This window comes from Chenopodium album, chromosome 4, assembly GCF_948465745.1.
Source record: "Chenopodium album chromosome 4, dcCheAlbu1.1, whole genome shotgun sequence".
In the NCBI taxonomy this organism is placed as follows: Eukaryota; Viridiplantae; Streptophyta; class Magnoliopsida; order Caryophyllales; family Amaranthaceae; genus Chenopodium; species Chenopodium album.
This window is the reverse complement of record NC_137837.1, coordinates 69,497,474-69,518,534: the sequence shown is the minus strand read 5'-3', so window position 1 is coordinate 69,518,534 and position 21,061 is coordinate 69,497,474. Positions and strand designations below refer to the sequence as shown.

At 36.7% G+C, this 21,061-nt stretch overlaps 1 protein-coding gene across 1 annotated transcript; it reads left to right on the top strand.

Moving 5' to 3' along the window:
• The first annotated feature begins 2,752 nt into the window (after nt 1–2,752).
• Nucleotides 2,753–5,105, top strand: LOC145627162 (uncharacterized). The gene is made up of 2 exons (XM_081679561.1): nt 2,753–3,692; nt 4,474–5,105. The coding sequence occupies exons 1-2, from the start codon at nt 3,102–3,104 to the stop codon at nt 4,924–4,926; spliced, it is 1,044 nt and encodes a 347-aa protein (XP_081535687.1). The 5' UTR covers nt 2,753–3,101; the 3' UTR covers nt 4,927–5,105.
• Nucleotides 5,106–21,061: the final 15,956 nt, after the last annotated feature.

The following is a 21,061-nucleotide window of genomic DNA, read 5'->3' as shown; positions in this document are numbered from 1 at the left end:
CTTTTTTGTCTAGGTCGGCATTACAGTCTGAGCTACAAGATTGTTTATGGGGACTTCAGACAGCGGTTCGCAAATGATTCTTGAAGATTCGAATTCATTCTAATTGTGCGACCTTTCTGTCTTTGCTTTCGAATTCAGGTCCAATGGACATTTTCGATTTGGTGGCTTACTCTGGAATTGCGAGCAGTTATTGAGTTGTTTTTGGTGTGTCAAATTCGTAAGCTTCCTCGGTCCTAGGTTTCTTCGGCTCACTGGTTAGTTGGTTGCGCTCAGCATAAGCAATTGTTGTTTTTTCAGTTCTAGTTTGTTTATTTATGTTGTTTGTTTTTTATTTGATAGCTCTTTGTCCAAAAAAAAAAAAAAAACTGTGTTTAGCAGTGGTGTAGTTATTCTAGCAGCACAAACATGTAGCCAAGAATATGCCTAGGTAACCCACTAGCTATTATATTCCACCCTTGCATATCAGGGTGTGTTGTTTCCAACCCGGCCCACTAGCCACCTCTAGTGATAGGATACGATATATTCACCTAGAGGTGAGGCTACAAATGATAATACCGAAAGTGGCCAATTTTGTTAACTTGGGTCCTTAAATCATTTTTTGAGGAAAATTATGTTACTAAATTCAAAAACTGGAGCTCTTTTACAATTGTTTCACTTAGAGAGGCATGTGCGATCGATCACTCTGCACATGCTCAAAATCACTACTATACTCACCCTTGTTCCAAAGAATAATCACTACTATTAAAACAGTACAAAGGAGTCAATTAATGTATAGTTTTTTTGGTACCAATTGACTTCTTTTTGGTACAAATACGTGGTACTTTGGCATTGTGATAATGAAAAAATGTGTGTGGAATTGTCGTAATACCCTGCTCGAGTCTATTTAGATATGCTTTGTGATTTAGGCCTTATTCGATCTCTTCATCTTAATAAAAATAAGTTCAGTTCAATAAAGTACATCTTATTAAAAAAAATTAGTTAAATAAAAGGAATAAATATAATAAAAAATTAGAAAAGTAAGTTTTAATTAGGAAAATAATTTCAATTGAAATAAAAATAATTTAAATTCATACAAAATATTATCATTTCAGCATAGATAAGGTGAAGAAACCTTACTCTTCTATCGTTATCTACCCATTAGCCAGTAAATGAAAGTAAGTATGCAGCAATCTCCTTTCCATTCTACCTTCAAGTAGATATAGCTGTTTAAAACTAAGTGAGTCTAATTTAAAACGACTCAATTTAGAATTTAATCTTCATAAACAAAATAATTTAACATGTCCCAAACCCTAAATGATCCAATCCAATGTGAACTAGACCCGAACTTGACCAATAGTTTTAATTGACACCTATACTGGATTACTGCCTACAAGCCACTCGAGTAGAGTGCTCCACTAAAACATTAATTGTAAACGAGACATAATTGCCAATCATCATTAACATACATCATTATTTAAGCTTCTATCATTAATTACTTGGTACTAATGATATGTGGGAAATAAATGATCATTATCCAGGACCATCTACCATGTCATGTGTAAACAAAAATGAATAGCGCAGCCAAAATCAATCACTAAAATTTCTACAGTATTTTATTTGACAAAAACTTGGTTGTCATATAATTGATTAACTAAAAAATTAAAAACCCTGTAATTAATTTTTTTTTGTTGGCTGTACAAAGCAACAAAAAAATACATAAAGAAAAGATGAAGCACATGGTTTGTTAGCTGGCATGACCTTACTATGCGCCTCACTCTCCCACCTTTGTAAGCAATTAATCCTTCCTACCCATCTTTTTTATAAGTGTTGAACAAAATTAATTGAACTTCATTCTATCCTATCTTTAGCATTTTATTTGTTTATTATAATTTCATAGGTTATTCTAGTTTATTCACCCTTTTCACTCTAATCCACCGATTTTATAGTAGAGTCCGCATATCAGGTGGTAATATCACCTTTTTTTGTTTTTTGTTTTTTTTTTTTAATTTTTATTGTTAATTAATCATTAGAAGCCTTATCATAATTTGGTAGGTCAACTATAGTTATCATCGCATGCGGACAAAGTACAGTGACGGATCAAAAAATATAAGTATGTATTTTGTACAATTTTAAGTCGGTTTAAATAGTTAAACTTAATTTCAATGACAAACTATGAAAATATCTCAAAATTTTGATATATACAATTCTAAAAAAAATATTTTATATTGTCATTGTAGCTTCATGCCTCTACATGAGGTTATCGATTGATGGGAGAACTTAATAATAGGTTTAAAGTTCGAGCTCTTAAAGATCTAATTTTAATGACAAACTATGAAAATATCTCAAAATTTTGAAATATACAATTCTAAAATAAATACTTCATATTGTCATTGTAGCTTCATGTGTCTGCATGAGGTTATCAATTGATGGGAGAAATTAATAATAGGTTTAAAGTTCGAACTCTTAAAGACCTGATTGGTCGTATTTGCCTATTTAGATTAATTGGAGTCTAAGATAATTTAAATTCAATAATAACGTGATTCATCAAGTATTTTTACCGATTAACTTGCTTTGTTATAAAGAGATTTATACAAGTCTCTCATGAACTCAATCATGTAACAATAAAGACTTTAGTAAAGGATATCCATTGAGATATAAGGAGTAAATTTTATCCTTTTACAAATTGTACCAACCCAAAATGACTATAATAATAGGATTGATACAATTATACTTGCATAGAACATAGTTACATTTCTTCCAAATGATGCAACTGTCACAAGGGGGATTAGAGGGTGTATAAAATAAGGTATAATACAAAAATTGTGACCATATTATATATAAGATGATTGCCTAAAGTCACATGGCCAACCCAAGTCAGCCAATTCACAACTATCCATGTAACAAACTTTATAAATTAAACTTAGATCCATCATATATAAAAAAAAAATAAATAAATAAAAAAAAATAAAAAAAATAAAAAAAAAAACACCTTGGATCTCCCATGTGGGGTACATGTTACGCGTATAACTTGTCAAATTTTTTTGTTTTTTGTTGCACAAAAGTCTTAGATAGATTAAGATTGGTTAAACTAACTAGCTAGAAATTCAAGTATCATTTTGGCAATGGAGGAGAAAAATGGCCATGTTGTTGGTAATCTCTTTGAAGATAGTTGGTTTTTTGGAAATAGCTTGTTAAGTAGGTCAAAATCGTCCAAAACTATGGTAAGGTGTAACTCTGATCCTTGTACTTCTTCATCAAGTAGTACTAAGGAAGAAGGGTTGATATCTGATCAGGATCACCCTGCAATGATGAGTAGTCTCCTCCGAACACCATCGCTTCCAGTTGGGTTCGGAGGAGATAGGAAATATCAACTAGGTGATGATGACGAGGAGGAAGAGGAGGAGGAGGATGAGGAGGGGCCGAGGATGGGTGATTTAATAATGCAAGCAATGCCATTGCCTAAGCAAATGCCTAGGAGAAGATTGGATCGAACACCGTCTCTCCCGCCTTGTAGGGGGAAAGAGGCTGTTTCGACGGTGGCAACGACCGGAATCCCGAATGGTGCGGGAGTTGGAAGGTTGAGTCGGAGGGAGTCGTTAGACCCGTCTGTTATGTTGCAAGAGAAAGGTCCTATTGCTGCAATGACTAAACTTACTAGAAGAGCATCTATTGATTCTTCTATGTTATTGCCTCCTAAGTCCACTACTTCTAAGGTATGTAAATTTTACTATGTTTTATCTTGATTAAAATGTTCATATTGTTACATGTGCATATGAAGTCTAATACTCCTATGTGTTTCCCTTGTTCTAAGCAACCTTGCTAATGCTTCTACTTTTCTATTTTAATGAGCTCCAACTATTGGACTTAAAAACTAATTAATGCAGTGTCTCTGAATTTCTTCACATATTCCCTTTGTTGTAAGCAAGAATGGTCAAGTTCCATTAGTGTCGGTCACTCTAATTTATTGGTTGAATTTACTAATTTTCAATGAACTAATGATTTATTTACTCGTGTTCGATAGAGTATTACCAGGTCCGGACTACATGGTACATGTGTCATGTCTAGCGGGTTAAGTCAAGTTTGATCGAGTCTACTGCTCTACTCGGCTAGTCTTAATTATTTCAGAGTTTGCTATGCTTTCATGAACTAAATTTGTTTGTAGTTATGAAATTTCGAGTTTGTTTTGATGCATGTTTATGTTTGTTTCCCGGTCCATCAAGCTAACATTTGACACGTAAATGATTTGTTATGATCTAGATTAATGTAACAAGTAAGTTTTCAAGTACATTCCACATTAACTATTGTTCTTTTAGACTGTTGTTTAGTCAATAAGGGACATTAATCATGATAAGAGTGAGTGCTTTTGTCACATGAAAGTGTACTTTTCCCAACAATTACTATTATGTACAGTTTTTGTTTGACAATTGTTATTATACATTGTTTCTACACAACATTGGAACTTGACAATTTGTCAATTTGTTTATGTTGTTACAGGGCACGAAGCAGAGTATGAGCAACTCCAAGAATCGACCACACCGGAAACTGGAGTCTCCTAGCATCAACAGCCAAGCAAAACACGACACGAAAATCGAAAAAATCGACAAGAGCAAGTCTCAAAAGAGTCTAAGCGACTTAGAAGTTGAGGAATTACAAGGTTTTAAGGACTTAGGTTTTTCTTTTGATAACGAAAAGTTAAGCCCAAGTGTAACAAAAATACTTCCGGCCTTACAAAGACGAGCTAGCCTTGATAGTAATCATGTAGATATTGGTAAGGTACGAAGGCCTTATCTTTCGGAGTCATGGCAAAGAACAACAACCTCGTCTCCTTTATCAGCGCCTCCAATTCCTAAACGAGGCGATCCAAAAGCCCCGTCAAGTGATGATATGAAGGCTCAAATCAAATTTTGGGCTCGAGCCGTGGCTTCAAATGTGCGCCAAGAGTGTTGATCATACTAAATCAAGCAAAATTACTCATCACTAATTATGATTTTTTTTATTTTTACTGAAATTAAATAAATTTAGGATTGTTGACTTACACATTTAAATAAATTCAACCTCGGGCATTGACTTTTTACAGCAAAAATTTTGATACTTCAACGGAAAGTAAAATGGGATTTGAAATTTCCAAAATATCACTAATAGATTAATAATTTACTCCGTATAATGGAAGGATGGTGGAGTAGTGTGTTGCCAAGTAATGCCAACTTATTGCCATGATATGAAATATAATGTAATTTTGTAAATTGTGACATGATCATTATTGTATTGATATATAAATAATCTTCAAAGATTTCTTAAACAATTTTGTATCATGACTCATTATTTGCTTCAACACTCATAATTTAAAAATGAAAGTAGTACTCCGTAAAAAGAGATAAAATAACTTGCATAAAAATAATACTTCAATGTCAACTTCATAGTATATCTTTTTGGGTAGACCACTCATAATAAGCAGATTTTGTACTAGTTATCTACTGATTATATTGTTGTACTATTTGTTTTATTAGTGGTATGTAGAGGTGTCAAAATCGAATGGATTCAGAAAAAAATTATCTGTTTTGAACTGTAATCGATCCAATTTGATCCGAGAAATTCAAGACTCAAACCCGATCTGTAACCAAACTGAACTCAACCCGAATTCGAACTTGACCCGATCTGAACTTAACCCGACACCGATTTGATTCGACCTAAACTCAACCCAAATTCGATTTGACCCGACTTGAACTCAAACTGAACCGATTTGATTCGACTCAAGCTCTATCCGATCCGAAATTGACCCAGCAAATAACCGATCTAATCTGATTTGTTTTGACGCGAACTGATATTAACCCGACCCAATTTTAACTCGATTTTATTTTTACCCGTTCTGAATTTAACCCAACCATAGTTAATTATTGACCTTTTTAGTCAAGTTCTTATAATACTCTGTACTATATTTACTAATTATTAATAAGCTAACGTTTTTTTACTACAAAGAAATAATCCGGAGTAATAAGTTTACTTCGTGTTGATAGAGGAATAAACGTGTCGTCAATTGTCTATCCCTAGATCAAACACAATTTATAACAAAATAAACAAACCTAATACAAGTAGAAGGCATGTATAGGGTCGAACCCAAAGGAGTGAGTCGGTATTAACTATAGCCTAAGTCAAGCTACTTCGAAGATTGTAGTGAGAGAATGGTTGGTACTATGGTAACAAAGCTAGATTAATCAAGTAATTCAAGAAACTAAACACTAGGGATGTAGGTTCCACATGCAAGTTCATTAATCATGCTAATTGATGGTTCATTCAATTGATTCAAGAATTGCAAAAGACAAATAATAGTAGCAATCAAAAGAGTTCAAGAGTTATCTCCTAGAGGCCAAGCTAGGGGTCACTAAGAATGGCTAATCAAGGAAATTCACAATCAAACTCAATCAATTAAAGCAATTCTCAAATTGATGGTTCATGTCATTAATAATTGCAATGCAATCTAGATTAATCTTATAGGTTGATCACTCCTAATCTAATTAATCACATGCAAAACTATGTCAACCAATTTAATTGCAACAATTCAATCAATCAATGATCATCAACTAGCACAAATTATCAATCAAGCATGCTTCCTGTAGGGAATATTTCAAGCATTACCCCTAGCTTGAACCCCATTGTGATCATACACTAAAGTACGGTGGCATCCAAAGGGAAAGAAGATAGAGCAAAAGAGTCGCCAATAAGTTTTTTTAGGAACTTGTAAACTGTTCACGAGGTGAAGGTTACACTCCTTAATGATCCAAGAGATCGTCAACTCCATAAGGTTTTGAACCAAATAGGGTTCGGGGATGAAGGTACAAATCCAACCTAAAAGAGATTGAACCTGCCCTAATAATAAGCCTCTACTTTATTCTGATCGTATTCATGTGCGCTTTCTGATTAACATGCAATGAATAGAATTACCCTAAACCTGTTTATCTATGTTGGTTGAATATTAATGCACAAATAAATCTATTATTGACGATCACTTGAATTGTAATCATATTAACCCTAAACAAGATTATTAATTATCTTATTAAGCGTGATTACAAGTACCAATTCCCTTTAAACATGCATAAAAAGGCGTGATCAATCAATAAAAATAAATAATGTATCAAGCAACATAATAACAATCATAAAAATAATTATAATATTCATGTTAAAGCATAATATTAGCAAGATCCTAGGCATGATACTAACAAGATTAATAACAAACTCTAGCATGTCACTAAACAATAAAGATAAAGCTTTAACTCTAACATGATACTAACAATCATAAAAACTAGGAAGAATATAGGAAGCATCATACTTTTAATCATACTTAATATTAAAGTTACCCTAGACATGATACTAGGAATTAAAATAACAATCTAAACATAATTTCTATATCACAATATCAATAAAAACCATTAAATTACTTACTTGGATGCCTCGTACCTCTTTCTAATAACAAAATACACACGTTAGTAACTTCAAGGAAAATAATAAAACAAAACAATTAAATTAAATAATTGAAAGAGAGATTTGGGACCAAACCCTCATAAATTAAAACCTTTCACGTCCAGGGCGAAGGCAACTTCGAATATGGCTAGGTGTGTCTAAATCTAATGAATGCGGAATTTTTATATTTGAGAGAAGGCTAGTTTAGAAAAGAGAGAGAGAGAATAATCAAGAAAATCTTGATGAGAGTTGGTCCAATCAAAACGGAGTTTTTTGCACGTTATTTATAGAGAAAATCAGCCAAAAAGATAAAACATCAAAAACAGAGTTCTGATGCAAAAAAGCCAAGTCAGCGCCAAACGCTGACCTTAGCGCCAGGCGCTACAGCTGGCGTTTGGCGCTGACTCAGAAATTCACGCGTTTTCTTAAAATCAGATAGAAATTGTTGTACAGGAGGATAAAATCGTATTTTCCTCAAAAACGTTCTTTGATTCTGATTAAAATTCTTAAAAGTCAACAAAAGTCAATTTATCAATGCTAATTGAATTAGGAATGAAAAGAACCTTCTAGAAGAATCTAGAAGACTAAAACCATTCCTAATTGCATTAGGAATGATAAATCCATATTAGGCCCTCCTCTATATCATTGGGCCGCATATAAGGCTCAAACCAGGCCCAGTTCAGTAATTTGGCCATAACTTCCTCAATATTCATCGGAATTGGGCTTATAATATATCGTTGGAAAGCTCAATATGAACTTGTAAACCGTTCACGAGGTGAAGGTTACACCCCTTAATGATCCAAGAGATCGTTAACTCCATAAGGTCTAGAACAAAATAAGGGTTCGGGGATGAAGGTACAAATCCAACCTAAAAGAGATTGAACTTGCCCTAATAATAGGCCTCTACTTTATTCTGATCGTATTCATCTGCGCTTTTTAATTAACATGCAATCAATAGGATTACCCCTAAACCTGTTTATCTATGTTGGTTGAATATTAATGCACAAACAAACTATTATTGGCGATCACTTGAATTATAATCAGAATTAACTCTAACAAGATTATTAAATATCTTATTAAGCGTGATTACAAGTACCAATTCCCTTTAAACATGCAATAAAAGGTGTGATCAAGCAATAACAAATAAATATCAAGCAACACAATAAATAATCAATATCATGAATAATAATTATAATAATCATAATAATAATAATGATCATATTAATCATAATAATTATAGCAATAATAAAATTATGATCATAATCAAAACAATTATAAAATAATCATAAATCATGTTAAAGCATAATAGAAATATATAGCAAGATCCTAGGCATGATAATAACAAGATTAATAACAAACCCTAGGATGTCACTAAGCAATAAAAATCAAAGCTTTAACCCTAACATGATACTAACAATCATAAATATTAGGAAGAAAATAGGAAGCATCGTAGCAATCATATTTAATATTAAAAATACCCTAGACATGATACTAGGAATAAACAAAACAATTAAATTAAATAATTTAAAGAGAGATTTAAGACCAAACCCTCAGATTAAACCTTTCACGTCTAGGGCGAAGGCAACTTCGAATATGGCTAGGTGTTTCTAGATCTAATGAATGCGGAATTTTGTATGCAAAAGATTAGTTTAGAAAAAGAGAAAGAAAAAGAAAGATGGTGAATGATGAGAATGAGAGAATTAAAAACTGATTGTAGGTGAATATTAATTAAAACAGATTGTTGATGAGAATTCGTGATAATTGGTGAATGAAAACGGAGTTTTTGATACATTATTTATAGAGAAAATCAGCCAAAAAGATAAAATAAACAAAACAGAATCTGACGCACAAAAAACAGAGCTGGCGCAAACCCTAGCTAATTAGCGCCAGGCACCAACACTAGCGTCAGGCGCCAATGGCTAGCGCCAGGCGCCAGGCCTGGTTCCAGGCGCCAATGCCTGGAGTCAGGTGCCAAGCCTATTTTTAACGCGTTTTCGAAAATCAAATAAGTTTGCCGTACTGGAGGATAAAATCGTAAATTTTCCTCGAAAATGCTATTTGATTTTAATTAAAACTCTGAAAAATCAACAAAAGTCAATTTATCAATGCTAATTGAATTAGGAATGAAAAGAACCTTCTAGAAGAATCTAGAAGACTAAAACCATTCCTAATTGCATTAGGAATGACAAATCATATTAGGCCCTCCTCTAGATCATTGGGCCGCATATAAGGTTCAAACCGGGCTCAGTTTAGTAAATTGGCCATAACTTCCTCAATATTCATCGGAACTGGGCTTATAATATATCGTTGGAAAGGTCTTGTCAAGCCCCATCCAACTACACTACCATTGGAACCATATCATAGACCAACCAAACCGAATTGGTTGTTTTCTTAAAATAAGTTTTCAAAAACAGAGAGAAGAGAAAAGAAATTAAAACTATCCGCAACACTAGACTTTCCACACTTTCACTTCATTCGATTATGATTCGACGTGAAAGGTACTCATCACTGGGTTTGGTTTTGGGGAGACACAAATGGGTGTCTACAGAAGCCCCCACTTTGACTGAGTTTGGAGAAACGCAAGTTTCGAAAACAAAAGTCAAAGTAGCGATAGGGACGGAGAATGATTTAGAACGTTCTGCGATCCTAAATCACTCTTGTAACGCCGATACCTGCAAAACAAGCGTTAGTTAAACAGATAAAAGAGTTAAGAAACGCGTATCTTGCACCGTCGAGGACACGTCTCTGAAAGTAACCGATTGTTTTGATGACCTCCTGCAAGCTAGAGAATGCCATCCCGCTTGAAAACCGCTACGCCCGTAACTGCTTCCAAATTAGAAGATTGCTTCGCCTGAAACGATCCTCCTCCGTATTGATAGTATTCTACGTCCAAGGGAATACCATCGAAGATTGCTTCTCTTGAAACAATCCTCATCCGCATTGATAATATTCCACGTCCAAGGGAATACTATCGAAGATTATTTCTCTTGAAATCACCTCCAGTTGCTTTTTGACAACTTTCCACAATCTATGGAACGCCATCTTGCTGCTTGTTTTGATGTTCACTCATCTCTAAACAAAGAGCTTCTTTTTGATATGTTCACGCGCCTCTGAACAAAGAGCTCCTTTTTTATATGACTCCAATTCTGCTGTGATAGTCTTCCAAAAGATCACTGCTTTTTAATCCTTAATGTTGCCATGCCAGTACGTCGCCGCTTTGCTTCTTGTGAACCAGTATGTCGACAATCCTCTTTTATTTGGGAATAGTTGCCAACACAACTCTTGTATGATGTATGACAATCCGATTTAGGGAAAGTTTTCAATGCCACGTAACAATCCATCCTTGGAAATGTTGCCACGATGAAGCGACAATCCGTATCTCGAAAAATTTGCCAAAATCCAATTTTTGGAAAAGTTGCCAATGCTTCGTAACAATCTGTCATCAGAATTTGGCTACGATCGACAATCCACATCTTGGAATACAACTCTTGAAAGCAATCCACCTCGGAAATTTGCCAACTCTATGAGACAATCCTTTTAAGAAAATATTGCCACAATTGACAATCCGTGTCTTGGAACATGTGCAAGAAAGAGTCGACCGACAATCCACTTCGGGAAAATTTGCCACTTGCTGAAGAAAATCCACGTTGAGGAACTTTTTCCGAAATTTATGATGAGTAGAGACCTACGACAATCCTTTGGGAAATTTTGCCATAGGGAACTGGGTGTATGACAATCCAATCTCGGGAAACTTGCCAGCGATCTATGAATGTATGACAATCCGAACTTGGAAAAACTTGCCAAACAAAGAAGGAGCACGACAATCCACGCTTGGAAACTTTGCCAGAGATGACAATCCAATCTTGGAAAAATTGTCGTTGAAGAAGATACACGACAATCCATTTTTGGAAATATTGTCAGTTGGGGATGACAACCCAATTTTTGGAAAACTTTGTAGTTTAATAAGAATGCGCGACAATCCATATTTGGAAATATTGTCGTTTAAGTGCTTGCTTTTGAACCGATTGTAATGAGCCATTGTTTTAGGCGCTTAAGCTAAGTGAGACGATTTTTTGTCAGGTCAATCACTTACTACGATTGTAATCGAGCCGACTACTAATCATGTCAAATTGCTTAGAGGGGCTAACTGGCGTACCAAGGAACCCGAAATTGCTGCATGAGGTCGAAATCACCTTTCTGAGAGGCTTCGATCTCTATCGCTACTGAAAAGATCTAGCACCAGGCGCTGGAGTAGGGTCTTCCCTATTCTGCTGCACCTGTATTTATTTTGACTGGAGTAGGGTTGACCTAAGGCTTAATTTTGCTTGACTCATCGACTTGACACGACTTGACTCGATATGTTTGACTAACTCGAGGTTGACTCGACTCGAAGTGTAATGACACATGTGTTAGACTCAAATCAAAGTGATATGACACGACATGACTCAATGTGTACATGACTCGTGTGTGCATAGTGTTGATTCAATGTGACTCAAAAATGCAAAAAGGCAAAAATTTTCCGTCATTTTGTGGAGGGTACCGACTTTCTCCCGAAAAATAAAGACGCGAAAAAGAATTGAAGTGTGAAGATGCATGTTGAATGAGCTTAGTCAAATGTTGTTTGATGCTATCTCTCAAGGTGAAAGGATTAACCCATCCTAGGCTATCTCAACTGTTGACTCCATGATGAAAGTATTTGGGTAACTTAGGCACGGAGGCTAAGTACTTCATACTTCGTGATGCAACAATGATTGATAAGTGATGAGCGATGTGACAAGGCATGCTTTATGTTAAGATTCCATGACAAAGGGTTCCTATGGGAAGTATATTTGGCCATGTATCTGTGCAGTGTGTGAAAGTGACACTAAAGCTAGGCCACAAGAGCTAAGTGTGTGGAAAAATATTATTTTTAGAAAAATCAAATATATTGAAAAGAGTCAAATGGTGGTGACTCTTAGGCTAGGTAAGATAATGATGTAAGGATCAAGCCCCCAAGTCTAGCTCTAAGATAATAGGGATGAGCATTGGAGATCCCTTGATATGATCATGATGCAAGTGTGTGAATGTGAATGTGAATGCATGTTTATTACGGCCGCACCTCGATGTGAAGTTGCCTATGTATCCGTTAGGAATCAGGCCGAACGTAGCTCTAGCCGAACCTCGCACAAGTGTGTATACCTCAAAAAGGTCTTTTAAGGGTTGTAACGTGGTTAGGCTAAAGGTTATAGAAGAAAGAGATAAAGGCTCAAGACCCTTGATAAGCCCCTAAGGTGTGCAACCTCGCTTTTGAAATCTTTGTATTTTCATGCTTGAGTTTCTACTCTTTTTTTAGCTCTCTTTTATCTTTTGCTTTAGCATCTATTGTATTTTTATAAGCATGGGCAATCCCGATCATGCGGTCTATCACTCACTTGGCATTCATGTTTCTCAAGCACGGTACCGAGCACTTGATAAGAGACGCAATCTGAGACGTGTTCTTATCGAAGATATTTTCATATCAAAGACATTGGAACACTTTCCCTTTTGTACACTTTTATTTATTTTGCTTTTGTTTTTATTTTGATCTTTTGATATCACTCAAGCCTTTTTAGAATTGCATAAGTTACACACCATCCCATCCCAAAGGTTAGGTAGATGTAGGTTGAAAAAAGAAAGGTCTATCGTTAGACGATGCTCAAAGTGGTTTATGAAGAAAGGATTGTATAATTGAAGGGTGAAAGGTAATATAATGTGGCTACAAGGGGTGCCTCAAATCATTGGTATACCTTGTGCTTGATTCGACATGGATTTTTTTTAATTTTTTTTTTTTTTTGTTTATTTAATGCAATATAATGAAATGATCATATATAAGGAAATAAATGCTCATTTTATTAAAAGAAAAATATATAATGATCCTACAAAATAAATCTAAGGAGAATAAAAAGGTGCCTATGCTAGACTTATTGGGAAAAGGGTAAATAAAAAAGAAATAGAAAAAGAGGTCATGAAATCTTGTCGTTAAAGCTCGCCTCTGTCTTGTGTTGTTTGCTCCGACATCATCCAGTCATCTCGCTAGCTAGAGGCAATGGGATCTTATTTGCCTCTATGAGATCTTGAATGAGGTTTTGAAACCTGTAGCATTCATCGGTAGTATGACCGCGTCCTCGATGGTACTTGCAATAAGAGTTGGGATTCCATCTCGAAGATCAATTTTCTAGCGTTAGATCCTCGGTAGGGCCAATAGGTTTGATTAATCCTCGATCATAGAGACGATCGAAAGCAGCATCGTAGGTCATTCCAATGGGTGTGAACTCTCGCCTGGGTTTCCTTTTAGAACCTTGATTGTCCATGGCTAAGACACCATTATGGTCAAAGGTACTAACATTATTACTAGAGTGGGCGTTTTTGGAAGAAGAAGGATTGTCGTTCTTCTTTCCTTTCCAGCCACCGTGGTTACTATTGTTAGTAGCTTTTTGCTTTGCGAGGTCGTCTTCGATTTCAATTCCGATGTCATAAACGGCCATGAAAGTATTCAAATTGTGTTGATATTTTAAGTGCTTTGAATACTTTTCTTGGAGATTCTTGATAAACATCCTCACAGACTCCTTTTTGGTGGGGACCTCAATCATCTTGGCGGAAGTTTCCCTCCATTTATTAAAGAAAGAAGTAAAGCCTTCATTCTCTTTTTATCTTAGCATCTCAAGTTGTCTATGGTCGGTTTCAACTTGGATATTGCACTTGTACCTATCAACGAAAGCGTTCACTATCGATTCCCAGGAAGAGGTTTTCTCCTTGTCAAGGGAGAAGAACCATTGTTGGCAAACGGTTTCAAGAGATAGTGGGAACAGAGAGGGGAAAACCTTCTTATCGATACCCTTAATGTTCATTATGGTTTCAAAAACTCTTAGATGAAAATAAGGATTATCTATTGCCTTGAATTTAGGGATGTCAGTGGCGTTGAACTTATGCGGAAGAAGTTCCTTGTCTAGCGAGACCCCTTGTGAACTCATGCCCTGAAATTTATAGTCGCTAGATAGCTTGCTTAGACTCTCTTGCATGAGGTTCATCTGTTGTTGCTTCACGGGATCATCGATCTTGAGTGCAAGAAGCTTCAATGTTTCAGTCACGGTAACCAGTTGGTTCCTAAGATCATTGACTTCATCTTGAGTTGCCATTATCTTCTTAGCCTTCCTCTTTATCGAATCGGTTCATCAAAAAGCGAGACCTGAATAAAGAGGTTGTCCTTGATTAATCGCCCTTCTCTCCTTGACCAAGTACTGTGGAAAAGGAATTTGGGGATATTCATTGTTAATTATTTGACTCAAACTTTATTCAACATGCAATGGATGGAGGAAGTGAAGAAAGATTGGAATAGAGCGTGAAGGAAAATGATGTAGATGGAGGTGGAGGGATATGAATAATTAGGAATAGAATGTACCCCCAACTCAAATGACGGAAAAAACCGACTCATGCATGAACCTAAGACATGGTCATGGTGATATGTACTCAAAGTGTGTGCTAAGACAAGTGAGTGTAGGTGATATGTTAAGACTCGTGTCATGACCATGTGGCTAGGCTATGTGACTAGACTCAATTAAAGACTAAATTAAGACTTCACGTATATGCATTAAACTGGAAAGACTGTGGTATTTTAGTCATAACTTTTTTTCTGTGACTCTGATTTGGATGAAACCAACGCCAAATTAAAGATAAAACTCGGGACTACAGATCCATAGCTTGTACGACTCTTAGTTCTTTCTAGAACTCTGGCTATGACCAAAACAAGTTGACGCTTGTGCAGTATACGGGAATAAAAAAATCCGGGTTGACTTAAAGGGACTATGACTCGATTTTATATTTATTTATTAGCTCAAATTAATTAATTAATTAACTAAACAAATTCCTTTAGTCATTAATCAGTTTATTTAGTCCTAACACAAGTCAAATAAACGGTTAGGAAAAATCACATAGAGTATGCACAACAAATAATGCACAATTAGTCAAGTAGGCACAATATGATGCAATGAGTTCGCAACCTAACCATGGCTCCAGGTCTCTAAAGTTCGGGATATGGTTTAGTTGAAAGGAATGGTGTCCTTCGAACAAGTGTACTATTCCATTAGTGGGTTCAGAATTATTAGAAAGCTAATATATTCAGTGAGGTCAAGTGATCGGAATGCCTGGGTGGAGGCCGCTTCCGATCAGTAATATTAATGAATAATTAATATTACAGCTTAATCTTGACTGAACCCTTCGGGTCACACCCAAGCATTCAACAAACCGAACCGACGAATTAATTCGGAAGAATTAATGAGTCGACCGAGTAATATTTATTTAGACGTCGGAAATTCGAGCTTAGAGCGTCGAAACCGAGCGTCGGAATTTGAGTCGAAAAATAGTGAAAGACGAGACGAGAAATGGTAATAAATCAACAAAAGACCAAAATACCCCTAGCATCGGAATGCCCAAGCAAACCGAGTGCTAAGGGCGTATGGCCTAGCATGGTGGCTAGCATGCGCACCAAGCCGAGCCTAGGCTGGTTGGTGCGTGCTATCGCACCCATGCTAGCATCGCAAGGCTAGGCGCTGCCTAGTGCGTGCTAGCATGCTGGGCGCAGCCTTGTGCGCGCAATGGCTAGCAAGCCATGCCGCAACAAGCTGCAGCAGCTAGCACGCTAGGCGCGTCAGCTCGCCACAGCTAGCAGCAGCATGGCTAGGCCATTGCTTGCTGCCTAGCAGCGCTGGCCAAGGCACAAGGCCAGCAGCAGCCCGCACAAGCATGCTAGGCTTGCTGGCCAGCAGCGCCTGGCAGCCCGGATGCGAGTGCTGGGCCTGCTGGGCTTGTTGGGCGTGGCTGCCACGGACAACAGCACATGGCAGCCCACCTTGGCTGCCTTGGTGCGGAAGGGTGGGTGCCATGTGGCTAGTGGTCCTTGAGTGTGTGTGGAGTGAGGTGGCCGGTTATGGGAGAGGGAGTGGGGAGCAAGTTTGGTCCCCCCCTTCTCCAAGTGGTCCTCACCTAACCACTCACATGAGCTTGCCACTTGTTGATTTATTACTAGCTTGATTATTAATTTTATTTTAGATTTAAAATAAAATGGAAAAATCATACTATCCCACATTGATGGGAGAGTAAATGATACTCCCATCATTTCCTATAAATACCCAAGTATGGGCATTGGGAATGATGCTTGAGTAAGAGTTGAAAAAGGCATCACAATTAGTGAAAACCTTTGAACTCATTATAATTACTCGGGTTTTATTGGTCGGGTCTTGCTAACCCCAAGACATTGGACCTAGTCGATTTTGTTGGTGCGGGTGGACTTCGTTGGAGGTCTCCGTGTGAGCGGGACTTGAAGCTTTCAAGTAAGAGCTCATTTTGGAGCGAAGCACGCGTCAAAGGTAATTAGCTTATCTTAATCTTGTGATTAATTTAATTATGTTTATGGTTTTATTTATTGCGAGTGCGGTCTTGTTTTTGGGTTTGTTTCCGCGGTGAGTTGGACTCACCAAACCCCAACAGCGGTATCGGAGCCTCGCTCGTTTATTTTTAAAATCATAATATTTTCAAGGTGTTTTTATGGCTTAATTTTTCTTGTTTTAAGTTGCTAATTAGATTAGTAACTCGTTTTTCCAATTTTTACCTCGTATTAGAGCTGTCTTCAGCTCCTGAACCCAGATTTCGACCCGAAAATAGTGAATTTTGGGTGGAAAAGGCGTTCTGGAAATGGTTTTACCCTTATAGGGCTCGGTTTTTAGCCAAAAAACGACCAGAAATGCATTTTTTGAGGGATTTTTCATTTTGACGAAAAATTTTAAGTCTTTCTAACCTTGAAAATTGATTGCATATTTATGGTGGTTATGAATTTTGTTCTTTCCTTTATTTATATGCAATTTTAGACCACTTTAAGCATGATTACTTGGTAGTAATTGGTGCTTGAAAGTTTGGTTTTATTTTTTCACATAATTGCAAATTAATTGCATTAAGTGTGAAATAGTTGTTCCTTGTTGCTTCCAAGTACTAAAGATTCAATCTTTATTTATGATAAGTGATTGAAACTTTGAGTTACTAAATTCCATGAATTTTGGTTAAACTTTGTTGATTTAATCATTTTTTAGTTGATTGGAATCATAAAGTTTAAAACTTGTGATTGAAATTGGTTTATCTTCATATTGGAAGATATAATTTTTCATGAAGTCACAAGTATTAAAGTTGGAGTCTTTATTGAACTTATGTTCATTTTTTCCAACTCCCTTTTATTTTGTCAAAATCTCAAGATTAATTTAAAGTGATTAAATTAATAGTGGGAATTGCCCTAATTTATTTTATTACACCAAGTTAAACCAATTTTATTAAAGAATGGTTCTTGGAAATAAATTTGGTTAATCGCATTTGGATGAATTATTTAAGTTGGACTTGTTATTTTTCATTTTTCCTTAAAATTGATTCTAAAATTAATTTAGAATTGATTTATAATGTCACACACAAAAATCGATAATTTTCGAAGCATTAGCACGCAACACGAGGCCTAAGAGCCCCGAGCTAGCTCTCGGCCAGCTGGGCTGCTCACGCAACCCATATGTGGCTGTCGAGGCTGCTGGGCGCTTCGTTCTTAGGTGCGTGGTGCTGTGTGTCTGTGTGTGCGAGGAAGGGCGTGGGCTGCTGCTCGCTGCCAGCTGCATAGCGCGCCAGCCAGCAGCAAGCAGCAGCATGACGCAGCAGCAGCATAATGTTGTGTGCGCTGTGCGTGCTGCTACACTTGGCTGGGCTGGGCGTGGCGCATGCGAGCATAAGTAGCCCACATGCATGCTTGGTGTTGCGGGGGTGCGCATGGGCATACTACGTGCTTGTTGTACGGTACGTACAATCCCATAATTGGCACAATAACCCCGGGTTATTAACGCGATGCTATTTTAAAGTTAATTTTAGCGTTGCTTAATATGTAAATAAGGGTATTATTTTTGGACTCCAAGTCTTAGTGCTAGGCACTTAGACATTTTGGAATTCGTAATTTTGCTTAAATTGTCGTTTTAATTATTTTAATTATTTTGTTTATTTAATTAAAATTTTTGGAGGCTAGGCCTCGGGTTTTGAGCGACATTTGCAAAATTAATTTTGGCAAATATTTGGGTTCACCGACTTAATTAATTGGATTAGTTAAGTTGGATGCGGAATTTAGTGGGAGCGTCTCTAAGTTATTACCATAACCGGTTAAAACAACTTTGACTAGTTTAATTAGGCGTGTTAATTGGATTAACCACCTAGATTAGTTACTAGTTTTCGCGCGTTTTATGCATTGTTACTTGTTTATCGTTGTAAAATGCATGGGCCATTCACAGATAGTGAATGGATGAATGGAATGTAAATTCTCTCACAGGTTTTATGAAATGGCATCTAGTGGGGCCCGATTAGGATAGAAAATACGGACTGTGATCCGTGATGTATATTTGTAAATCTAAATACGGTCTGCGAACCGTTGAGTATTTTTGTACCTTAATATTTAGATTAGTCCTAATCGTAGATACTAGCAATTGTAATATTTTGGTCAAGTCTTGAAGACGGGGTTCTTAGAAGACAAAGCCATGAAGTTGCAAATGAAGACCTTTTGAAGACTTGAAGATCTCAAGGGGTCATGCTAGTTGCCAAATGCATCTCTATTTATGTTTTCGATATATATTTATGTTTATATATATATGAATTATATGTTAGATGCATGTTTAGGATTTCGATTGTTGAGATGATTAATTAAGTTTACTTAAATCAACCAACATAGAAACCCTAGGTCCCTAAAATATTGAGTAAAACTTGCCATTCCAAAACACACTTACCAACTGAACGAGGGTAGTGGTGGGCTACGCCAAAGCGAGGCATCACTACTTCTTCAAGGAACGTAAGGCATACCGGGTATACAAGGTGGTTTTGGTTATACTCAACGATATGAGTGATGGAGTCCTAACATGTCGTGGCAAAGTGAATAAATTGTTTAGAGAGCATTGGATGCGACGATTTATTCAACCAAGAGTGGCTTGGAGCCATTAGCAAAGCGTTGCTTACCTTAGGAGATTGAGTGTTAAGACAAGCCAAAGCATGCTTAACCACTCTTTGTTTCTTTGGATCTTGGAATCGACTTATTCTCACCTAAAATGGGGACAATCTTTAATGTGTGAATAAGACGTTTTAAATAAGTTTGATTAAAATGCATGAATTCAATCTTATTTAAGTATAATGAATGGTTTTTTATTTCAAATTCTTTCAATTGTAGAATAATGTCTTCAACTAATGTCAATGACCTTATGCTCCCGGAATTGCCCAAAAAGTTGCCAATTTCTCTGAACTTGGTAAACTTTAAGGAATGGGAAGAGGAACTCCGAAAGACCCTCCGAAATTGCTACCTAGAGCACATTCTGGACACTCAAATCCCGAGTTTCTACTCAAAGGGGATTATGAGTGATGAGGCACATGAGGTATGGAGTGTGGATTGTAAAAGAGTTTCCAGACTCATGGCAAACTCCATCCCGGTACAATGGAAGGGGAAGTTCTCCAACTATTTTCCGAACATGATGCTCAAAGCTCTAGAAGATGTAGTCAATTTGAGAGTCACCAAAAGTACCAGAGGCAACTATGATGGACTTGTGGAAGATGTGACTAGGTCACTCTCGAACATGAGGATCAAGCCACCGCAAGATGGGTGTCTCACGAAAGAGAGACAAGAAGTATGGGCTAAGGTCTATAATGCAAGACTTAGACCTGGGATGCCACTTCAAGCTCATGTGCTCAACATGACAAGGCTATTCACCCATCTGGAGCTAATTGGTAAACCGGTGGACGATGAGCAAGCGGCTCTCATGCTACTAAGATCACTCCATTCGGGGTATGTTGCATTAAAGATGCGACTTACGGCCAAGCGGAACAAACTGTCCTTGATGGAAGTTGTTCAAGAGCTCCAGAAAACCTATTCTTGCAAGAAGGCTAAGGTTGCTCTGAGACCAAAGAAGAAGGAGTTTAAGAACAAAGCTAAGATGCGCTGCTTCTATTGTAGTAGACCCGGACACTACAAAAGAGAATGTAGCATGTATCTAGAAGATGAGGCGAAAAGAAAAGTAACCTCAATCTCAGGTATCATCTTTACACTTGAACATAAGCCATTTATAAGGTATTAGATACCGGAAAATTGGCTCACTATATGCTCCTGTTTCAGGAACAAAGTGAGCGGTGCTTTTCAAGTGGATATGAGTACACAAGTGGAAGAAGAAGATAATCTTTCAAAGAAAGCTTGTAATCTCATATTTTGTCTAGATTTAAAACTTGTTTAGTTTTATCTACCATATTTTGATCTTGTGGCGTTGGACGTCATTTTGAACTTGATCACAAGACATATCATCTTGTTTATATTTATGGAATGACACGTTTGTGTCTTTGGACAAATTGTTTATAATGATACCAAAAGAGCTAAGACCATAGAGTCAAATCAGACTTACTTGTGGCATTGTCGTCTTGGCCACATTAACATCAAACGCATCAAGAAACTTCTACAAGAAGGTGTTCTTGACTCTTTCGATTTAGAATCGTTTGAGAATTGCGAGGGATGTCTATTAGGCAAGATGATTAAACAGCCATTCTCCAAGTTGGGAGAAAGGGCAAGTGACTT

Coding starts and splice junctions, on each gene's coding strand:
- LOC145627162 (XM_081679561.1), top strand. CDS start 3,102: ATGGAGGAGAAAAATGGCCATGTTGTTGGTAATCTCTTTGAAGATAGT. Junction 3,693..4,473: donor CTAAGTCCACTACTTCTAAG/GTATGTAAATTT, acceptor ATGTTGTTACAG/GGCACGAAGCAGAGTATGAG.